Source organism: Convolutriloba macropyga, chromosome 2 (genome assembly GCF_964194025.1).
Source record: "Convolutriloba macropyga chromosome 2, txConMacr16.3, whole genome shotgun sequence".
Lineage (NCBI taxonomy): Eukaryota > Metazoa > Xenacoelomorpha > Acoela > Convolutidae > Convolutriloba > Convolutriloba macropyga.
Window position 1 is genome coordinate 27,042,900 of NC_134469.1, and position 10,322 is coordinate 27,053,221.

Sequence of the window (10,322 nt, forward strand, 5' to 3'; positions counted from 1 at the left end):
TATGCGAACCCTATTGGATCGTCAGCCATCTGTGTTGTCTATTTTAATGCCAAAAGTTCTAATTAAACAAAAGTTTTGTGTGAAAATTGTATATTCTTTCATATTGGAGCTTTATTGAACAAGTAATTGGCCGTTTCGCTCATTTTCAACTTAATTATTAACAACTACGCTTTTTAAAAAAGATGGGGATCCTAACCATATAAGTTTAGTAGCCCCGGTGTGTTGTAAAAGTTAAAAAATTTTCCAGTTGTAATGATCAACGTTGATTAATTTGTTTTGTCTCTCTTGACTGATGCAATGCCACCCGGTATCTACAACACAGAAGAGGATGTGAAGGCGTCCCTTGAGATCCTCTTCATGGAGTACCAGTACAATTGTCTGTATGAGAAAGATGCGTTTGCCTGTGATGGTCTGGGTACTTTCTACAGTTCAGTGAAGGATGATTACAAAACGGCATTCGGCTTGCTTAAGGAAAACTGCGAAGAACGCAAATATGGACATAGGTATGACGTTTGACCAAATAGTTTAATTGTCTCGACAATTTACCAAAAAAGCTAAGATTTAACTTGATTTTTTCCACTAGGTTTTAACTCTTACAAGTGATTGTTTTGTATCACAATTTTGCGAGCGCAAATGAGTCAAGGGGAAATATTTGATAGCACCATCGAGAAAGTTAGCTCCTATCGGCAAAATAAACTAAACAGTGGCGTCAATTCATTTCAGCTGTCATCGGCTTGCAAAGATGTTATCCAAGCATGGCTCTGATTTTCCAGCCAAAGATGATCCCATGTCCAAGTGGAACGGCATGCATTGGGAAAAGAAAGGCTGTGATTTTGGTTTTGCTACATCCTGCTTCAATTATGGCGTTCATCTCACAAAAGAAAATGGTAAAAATGTATAAGTGTGAATTCCACCAGATAGCCCTGAAGAAACTATCTTCGTTGTGTTCCCGAAAAGCAATGGCAGGGCCATTATAGAGTTATAGATTCCTATGAGTTCCGCCCTGGGAATTGGTTTTGGAATTTTGTAGTTTTGTATTTTGTAAGTGAGTATTTTTGTGCCGACCCCTTAGTCGGGGAGGAACTATATGCTCAACTGTTTTTTTCTTCAGTGAATTGTGGCCGACCGATCTATTCTTTGTAGAGAGTTGTTCGTTTTATCATTAGAAAGCCCTTAAAGCGTAAAATTTGACATTCAAACGATTTTTTAACCGTTTTTTGAGGAGTTATCTAGGTTTTAAATATTTGTGAACATTTGATATTTGACGTGATTTTGCTCACTTTTAGTGCCATTTTTGTTCAATTTAAGATTTTATCGTATCAAATTGTTGTTTCAAAATGATATATATGGGACAATTAAATGTTCCATATAGACGAGCTGCAATGTAAGAGCCCATTTTTTATCTCATCGGGCAGTTTTGCGATCAAAAAGATTCATTCTATTGGAGCGCTGTTTTTAAATATTTTCAAAATTATAGTTTTTCTTGCGTGTCAATCATAGACAAGTCATCTTCAGATTTGGGATCCAATAATAACAAATCCTATGGCCGTCCAAATGAGCCGAAATGAAAATATACTTTGTTTTCAGGGAATAGCTCATGATTTTTAATGCTACGACGCTGTGTTCTCGTAAATGTTTAGTGAATTTTTGAGTTTTTGCCTCCATCTGTTGCACTTTTAAATTGCTCTCAAACAAAGTTTATAGCAATATAGCAATAATATTAGTTCTGTTGGTCTTTTTTATTCAATTTTTCGCTTGACCGATTTTTCGTCTGAACCATTTGACTTTTCGTCCTCAGAAACATGATAAACAGGTAGCGCCCAGCGGGCATTAAGTTCTCTTCGAGTCTTTCAGCTCACTAGTCTCCAAGTATGCGCTTCAAAGAAATTGTTTTGGAGGCTTATACTTATGGTGTGAAGGGTGGTGCTTTGAGTTTGACCCATAAAATCCCTTCCCACAATCCCCCTCCCCCGTGCATCCACCGCTGCGCTCACTTCACGCCCCTTCAATTTCGGTAAAGCTAGCCTCGCTCAAACGTGGCTAGCTACTGACGAAGCCAGCCCGTCGTTAGAGAGCAATTGGCCCGACGTTAGTCTGTTATGTTTGTATTATTATGACATAGTCTCATCATTCAAAGGTCCCAATGGCTGTCTTAAGAGTTTTGATCTTTACACTTTTTTAAAATTATTTCTCTGAAAATATTTGCCAATCTTACTAAGAAAAATTTACATTTTATTTCTACTGAAGCGAGTGGTTATATGTTTTGTCGTTTTATGTTTTAGCTACTGGTTTTATGATTTTGATACTACTAGTTTACATATCCCAATAGTTCTGAAAAGAGGTGGAATTGATAATTTTTCAACACTTCGCTAAATAGCCATTTTAAAATGGCTTGGACACTTTTCAAGCCATTATTGATTTTTCCCCGTTTTTGTTTGTCTTTTTGTAGTCGGAGGAATTGTTCTGAGAAATATCAGGTCTCATTAGCTTTCTATTGAGATTTAAATGAAATTTTTCTATGCTGTGAATTAATGGCAAATGGTTTTAATAATTTTGGTTTAGTAAGATTGCAAAATTTTTGAAAACTTTTGAATTTTACCCTTTTTCTTTTTGTTATTTTGTAGCATAACAAAATAAAAAGAATATTAGCAAAAATAATATGTAAATTTCGGTTGATTTCAATGGCTTGTACTTTGTGTTTTTGTAATTTGTTTCTAAATGATTTTCTATATTTATTGTTGGTATGTAGTCCTGTTCGAGGACTTAGCCTCTGCAAAGATTGATCTTATTGGGTTTTGGAATTATATGTAAGTCTATCTAGATTTTTTAATTTAAAAGCTAACGGTTTTTTGACTTGATTGTTTTTTGAACTTCGCCCACTTATTTGTTCTCTTTGTAGACTTACTACCTAGTTCCATTGAACAGGTCGCATCTGCTTTCTAGTTAAGGATTTGTTAAAGATTTGTGTAGTTAGTTTTATCTAATGGTATTATGACTTTATAATCTAAAGAAGTGTCTTAGATTTTTTGTAAATATTTTTGTTTGTTTCGTCTCGTGGTCTTTTTTATGAGATGTGGCATGGGCGCTATAATGCGGCATGGCATCATTTTTTTTTCATTTAGTTGTCAGTGTTGGTAACAATGTTTCTCTCTAACTTCTATTTTTGAATATCTCTTCATTTGGTAGACATTTAATTCAGAAGTATGAAAGAGCAAGATCGGATTATTATATGCTGACGCACATTACCACGATTCGTTGTTTCGTACTAGAGTGAAATATATTTTTTCAAGCTATTCTTTATCTTTTAACATGTCAACTTCGTGAAGGCATTTTATTTAAAAGTTCTTATCTTTTTAACTGATTGCTTTTGTAAACTGTTCGTTAATAGTTACCTTGCATTGACGTGTTACGATTTGAGTTTCCGTTTTCTGTCAAACATAAAAATAACGGAAATAGCCAAGATTTCTGTGGAATTGCAATTATTCTAAACTCGCTTTCATTTTTACCAGCGATTTTGCTTTCCTCCGTAAAATTAATTGCATTTCAACTACGTTTTTTGAAGATATCGGTTGCTTGGTTTTTTAAATTTAGTTCCCGGATTGGCTTTTACCAAAACATTTTATACAAAGAAATTTAGCTGTACTATGTAAGTTTGCTGAACAAATCTTTCTTCATAGTTTATTAAGGCTTTTTTGTGTCAGTATTAATTCTGTTGGCAAGATGATCGACATCATTAATAGTTCGATGGACCGCTCATTCTCTTTCTAATATCGCAGACTTTTATTCCCCCGTCTATTGTTTTTACCTTTTGAGAAAGATCTTCAAACTGTACATGTTGAAACTCATTTACTCCACAGATCATAGTAATTGCACTGGTCATTACCTAACTAGGACCCCTGGGAACTATTGATAACCTATCAAGTAGATTTAATCCTATGTTACTTGAATTATACCATGTGTTCGCAAACAACTGTCCATTTTAATTGAGAACAATTTATTATTGTCTTCTGTCAGGTAGAAAAAATGTAACGGCTTTAGAGCCCTCTCGGAAAATCGAGTCAAATTTTGCGTGGCGTTGAGTTGAATGTTTTAATTCATTTAGTTAATTTAGTTAAACTAATGTACCCATTAATTTATTTAACTTATATAAACAAATTCTCACGAATTTTTGGTAAGTTTGGCTGAATCATTGAATACACGCCTGGAACAAGATTTTTTGTTTAGAATCTGGAGCTTTATTCTTTTCATTTTGTTTGCCCAATCTAAAATCGTTAAAAGAAACCTAATTTTCATAAAGCTATTTTCTTAAACCTAATTTTAGGAACCTCTTATGAATCATTTTGACATATTGTATTTACCCAATAACGTTTTCCAAAATTCTAATGAAAACAACGTGATCGTTTTCGTGCCCAATTTTTAATATTCTCGAAATTCGTGCCCAATTTTTAAAACGAATTTCAATATTCTTTGCCTGTTGGTTGATCAGATTGTTATTAAATTTCTGGTAGACAACGTTGGTAGACTAGAAATGGAACTGAAAATGGAATTTTCTATTTTAGTCAAATTTTTATAGTGTGCCAAAACCAAAATGATTTCAACGTCTTTTAGTGTGATTAGAAACGATAATGTTTTTTGCATGCAGTTTTTATTTAGTGCTGTTGGAAGCAAAAAAAGGACGCCAAACAACTAAATATCTAATAAAAACAGGAAGTTTTTTTCGCCGTTCAACGATTTTCTTTGTTTTTAAAAACTTTTTGCTGTCCAAATGAGCACCGTGCTCTTATAACTCTGATGTTCTTCGATTTTATCAATTCTTCGGCTTTTAAAATCAATATTGGGAAAAAATAAGTGATGCTTTTAACTTGAACAAAACCGAGGAAATAATTTACTTTCAAATGCACAAAATTTCGGGTCCGCAGCCAGACACAAATGCAGGTTCAAAAAATAAAGCTCTTTGAAAACGTCAGAATCTTACAGGCTGCTAATAATTGCATGGGATTTTTTTTAGTTCGTGAGTTGATAGAATCTGCAAACTTCTAGTACTAAATATCAAATAATTTCTTGAGGTAATTATTTTCCTTCTTTCGGCATTTTTTTCTTGACAGTTGTTCTGGAACAATTCGCTCCTTTGAGTGCTTTCACTTTTCAAGTGACATTACCATAGTAATTTTTGCGCGATCGAAAGTGTTCTTATTCAGAATTTAAACCGCTAACTTAATTCGCCGTAAGTCGTAATATTGAATTTAACCAATCTGCAGTAAACATAACCCACTTACAGGGTCATAAAGAGGTCTTTACGGTCTCTGTCGAATGATGTCAAGTAGCAGCACTTAGTTTTATGGGAGAACTAGAGCGTGAGAAGAGGGCTGAAAAATCAGGGCAGGTCAGTAAAATCGATTGGATATATCTTCGTTATTGACAAAATAATTATCTTTAGAATTTTTTTAGAAAGTTTTACCTCGTTTTGCTGAAGTTTTTCTTACTTTCCTTAAAAAAATCAGGTTCGTGTTTTTGTATGAAGTTTAATTCTTTTCTAGTACCAAGTCATAGTGCATATACCACTCAACGTGTTGATTGCTTTTAGCTGTCTATTTTTCTTTTGTCTGAATAGTTTCAATTGTTTTTTCCGTTGGAAGGCCGTAAAAAACTGATTTCACATTTCCTTAGTGTTTCGATTAGTTCGTTGAATAGCTCAAAAATATGTAATGAGTTTTTCATAGTAGATCTTTTGGTCTTATCTTAGTGCTAAAGGTTAGGCTCTACTTTCCTTTTTCTGAAGATTATCCTTCTCATTTGGTTTCCTTTTGATTCTCGAGGTTTTTTGTTGCTGTTTCTACCATACACTAAGAAGCCGTAATTTATAATTGGCTACACATAAACTCTGTTTTATGTTAGAAGTTGTGCTATTGTTAGAATAATTTTTTGAGTTTATAAAACAGTCCGTAAAATTTTGACAATTTTTCGCATAGATTTTTTATATGATTATTATAATTCAGTTTTCCTCCATTTGATAACCAAGAAATTTTTGAATTACTACATTGGCGTTAATTGATTTACTCTTAGAGATTTGTCCACCAGCCTTCATGTTTAGGAAATATGAATTTTCTCAGTTGATTGTCAGCAAAGTATTTTCCGATTGAGTCAAGGGAAGTTCACAAGTCAATATTTCTGCCTACTTCCTGTTTTAGAACGGTATCATCGGTGTACAACGTTGCGGTGGTGCGAACACAGTAAGCCGTGATATCGTTTTTGTAAATCAGAAAAGTAATTGGACCAGCACTCACCCTTGTGGCACACCGTTTTCTACTTTTAGGACACTGCAGCGTAGATATCTAGACATCACGCATTCCTTTCTGTTGTTCAAATGAGATTTTAAAAGCTCTTGCATGTGACCTCTCTTTCCTACAAACTACAGTGTCTCTAACAGTGCCATACGCTTTTTTTAGATCTATGAACACTGCCTTTGTGTCTTTAGTTTTCCTTTCCCAATCCTCTTTGACACTTTGCTGCTGTAAGTCTATTGAAAGCTGCACCAAATTTGTTTTCACCCTAAGGTTTACTAGTTGTCTGAAATAAGCCATGAGTGCGCCCTTTGAATCCTTTTGTTGAATATATCAAAGATATCCCGCTGGTTTATATTGAGCCCTCGCATATTCTTTGACAGCATATCGTCCGACGTTAGTCGGTTTGTTTAACTGATCAAAACATAAATGGGTCATGATTTCTTTCCTCTTCAATGTATCTTTTTTTAATTTTTTTTCTCAGGTGATCAGTCCCATTTTGTGTTAAGGTAATAAAATTCCAAAAGGTGCCCTCGGCTACTTCTTAACTTCATGCTATTCAAAGAAATGTTTCCAAGGCTGCGACCGGGCTCTGCAATACATGTATCAAACTAACGATTGGACGAAAGACTGCTTACAAGTAGCAAAACTGGGCTGCCAGGCCAATGCTTTACCCTCGTGCGAAATTGGAGCTCAAATGTACCTCAAAGGTCTTGGCGGAGTTGAAGTGAACGAGCAGAAAGCCAGATTTTTTGAGAAACGTGCCAGATATCTCAGGTCTGTTGAGAAAACGGTGTTTTCAAAGTGAATTATATTTTTGAATTTCTATTTTTAAATGTTTAATTGCTCTCAAACGAAGTTTGTAGCAATTATATTAGTCCTGTTGGTCTTTTTTTATGCGATTTTTCGCTTGACCGATTTTCGTCTGACGCTTTTGACTTTTCGTCCTCAAAAACGGGATAAACAGGTAGCGCCCAGCGGGCATTAAGTGCTCTTAGAGCCTTTCAGCTCTGTTTCAGCTCAAACTGTTTTGGAGACTTATACTTATACTTATGGTGTGAAGGGGTTGAGAGGTTGAGAACCCCACCCCCCCCCCCCCCCCCGTTGACCCCCATCCCCACCGCGCTGTTGCCCCCCCCCCAACCCAGTGTTGCCCCCAGCGCACCCCCCCCCCCCCCCCCCCCCGTGGCTAGCTACTGACGAAGCCAACCGCTCGCCGGTCGTTTGAGAGCAATTCGCCCGACGTTAGTCGGTTATGTTTTACTTTTTGATTATAATTTTATTTTTGACCTGAGCTTTTTTGTTTGTCTTATAATCTAAAACTGAAGACAGATTTTGGTTATATGACTGAGAGGAACTGCAAATAGGACGTCCGTTATCGTATCAACATTGCTTACCAATCTATCAAGTGGGTATTGTCGTTAAATTTCCTTTAAAAAATTTCGGTAAGTTTGCTAAAACGCCGAAGTGTTGCAATGAGGAATTTTAACGCTGGTGGAGACTTAAAATGTTGCTAGAACAAAGTTAAATTTCTGTACCTTCTCCAATATCCAAAAATACCTTTTGTTATTTCAGATAATTAATGTACAATAAATGTGATTGTTAATGGATTTGTGCAATCGTATTTTGCTTTCTGGGCTATGGCGGGCAACCTCCTTGCGCGGCTCAAGATGTTACTACTTAGCTGAAAAGTTCCAACCAAAACCCAAAAAACAAGTGTTTCTCTTTCGAAGACCAAAAGATGCACCCTGCTGATCGTGTCAACAAACCCAAGAAATTGCGCAATATTTAGAAAATGGTGAACCTGTCAATATTGGTTTTCAAGTAACACCTAAGAAACACGATGTGCTAAAACGAACAGAAACTGAAGTTGCGAAATTTGAGGAGAATTCTCGGCTGATGAAATTGGAAGTTGATACGAAATTAGCTTTTAAAGAGTTCGTAAACTTGGAAAGCCAAACTCAAATAAAAGACATTGTTCGCTACTATGAAATATTTGATAACCTTTTCGAAGCAGCGCAGTTTTCAAACTTAGTGCGTATGGAGGGAAATTTTGGGATCGACCAGGATATGTTTTTTGGAAACATTTTGACACCAACACAAGCATCATCTGCACCAGAAATAAAGTTAGATATAGGAAATTTGTCAAATGACAGTTTTTATTGGACAGTTGTGTTGACATGTCCAGACGGAAATTTAAACCATTCTTGTAAGGAAAATATACATTGGGCTGTTTCCAACATAGCTGCCAAAGAATTTGCTAAAAGTGGCCAAGAAATCATTTCGTATTTACCACCGATACCATACAGAGGTACAGGTTTTCATAGGTACGTTTTGCTTGCGTTTCATCACTCAGAGAAAATTGATATGCAGCCCTATTTCAATCAGGTAGAGTCCAGTTGCCCGTTAGAAAGTAGAAGTTTCTCGACTCTTGATTTCTATCAGAAATTTGAGGATAAGATTACACCGATCTCACTTGCATTCTTCCAAAGCCAGTGGGACCCGAGTGTTACCGAAACCTTCCACTCAACCCTGGAGTTGAAAGAACCTGGGTTTGAATGGGACTGTCCTCCACCGTACGTACCGCCATTTGAGAAATTTCCGAGATTTGCAGATATTTCTTACTTTGAGCAGTATCACCCGGACTTGTACACTAGGCACGAGAGAGATACTTACCTAGAGAAGTCATGGGACAAAATATGGAATAGAGAAGATTATAGAGACCATGTGGTGTCTTCGGAAGAGGACCTGGAACTCGAGAGACGGGAAATTGCCTGGAGACAGGACTATAACAATCAGTTCTTGAGTGACGATGAAGCCTATGAGCAAGAGATTGATGGGATCTTGAAAGAGTTCAATTATGAGAAAGATAAAAGGAAGCAAGGGCCAATGTTTGGCTATCTTGTATAAGTTATGCATCTATTGATCAATTCATTTCTTGATTTACTATTTTTGTTTGCAGACGTAGTCTTGAAAACATAAGTCAACATATTAGTTATTAATAACCGAAGTTTATGCTTTTAATTCGAAGTGATAGGCGAGGCTATTAATGATCTCATTGTGCTTTTTACCATTTGAATTGCACTAGAACCTTTTCTTGCATTGACTCGAGGCGTTATTTTTTTTCTGTATGTACGCCTCTAAGAGTCATGATGGCGTTTTTTTAATAGATAGTATGGTTTTTGAATATTTTCATTGTTTGCTCATGTATCGGTTCCTTTGTTTCTTGTATCGGTTTCTGTGTTTCTTGCTTGCTCGTTGTTCCTCGGCAATTGCCCGAGAACAAACAAGACGGCTTGCGTGATTCTCTGCGTGACTTAAACAATTAAATGACAGCATACAGAGCATAACATCACTGGAATTGGTCTACTATCAGACGAGTATACATTTTCTCGACTGCAAAAAGATTTCAACTACGACAATCCAACAGTCCGTTAAAGTTCCCATTTATTGCCATATATAGTGATGACTACGCTTCCTCAGTGGTCACTATCCTATCTGTTTTCAACTTTCGCTTGAAGTTTCCAAAATTATTGCAATTGTTTCTCAAGTAGATCCTCGTTGAATTCTGATTCATACAAAAACCGAAAAATAAAACTTTTTTATATGGATGTACGTTCATTCACTTTCATGAACCTCTGGTATCACAAAAAAATTGTAGAGAATGAAAGCTTGCATTAACGTAAAGTTGCTGTACAAAAAAGTCTGAAATATTTATATGATTGAGATTCTCATGTGCATTTTTAATGGCTCTCAAACGAAGTTGGTGCCAATTATATTAGTCCTGTGGTCGTTTTTTGCAATTTTTTGCTGGACTGATTTTTTATGCGATTTTTTGCTGGACCAGAGGAGGGCCTTACCTGACTGAGCAGCTCTCTTAAAGCCTTACGCCTTACTAGTCTCTAAGTAGGCGATTCACCAAAACCTTTTTCACACGATCATGAGGTGTCTGTCACCCCCCCCCCCATCACTCACCCCGCTCCCAACACTCACCCTGTCCACCCTTCTCCACCTGGGGTTTTAAACCCCCTTCTCATCAAT

The 10,322-nt window shown here is 36.2% G+C and overlaps 1 protein-coding gene and 1 pseudogene across 2 annotated transcripts; both read left to right on the top strand.

Annotated features, from left to right (window-relative positions):
* Positions 1–244: 244 nt before the first annotated feature.
* On the top strand, positions 245–7,184 carry LOC142335222 (cytochrome c oxidase assembly factor 7B-like). Of its 2 annotated transcripts, none has more exons than XM_075383621.1 (3): positions 245–503; positions 724–887; positions 6,860–7,184. In XM_075383621.1, the coding sequence occupies exons 1-3, from the start codon at positions 298–300 to the stop codon at positions 7,087–7,089; spliced, it is 600 nt and encodes a 199-aa protein (XP_075239736.1). In that variant the 5' UTR covers positions 245–297; the 3' UTR covers positions 7,090–7,184. The 2 variants fall into 2 exon arrangements, with proteins under 2 accessions (XP_075239736.1, XP_075239734.1); XM_075383619.1 differs by having other exon boundaries at positions 6,791–7,181.
* Positions 7,185–7,860: 676 nt separating this feature from the next.
* On the top strand, positions 7,861–9,230 carry LOC142335223 (uncharacterized; annotated as a pseudogene).
* The last annotated feature ends 1,092 nt before the right edge of the window (positions 9,231–10,322 follow it).

Excerpts from the sequence above, each read along its gene's own strand:
- LOC142335222 (XM_075383619.1), top strand. The coding sequence starts at position 298 with ATGCCACCCGGTATCTACAACACAGAAGAGGATGTGAAGGCGTCCCTT. Across the intron at positions 504-723 it reads GAACGCAAATATGGACATAG|CTGTCATCGGCTTGCAAAGA; the intron begins GTATGACGTTTG and ends AATTCATTTCAG. Across the intron at positions 888-6,790 it reads TCATCTCACAAAAGAAAATG|GTAATAAAATTCCAAAAGGT; the intron begins GTAAAAATGTAT and ends TTTTGTGTTAAG.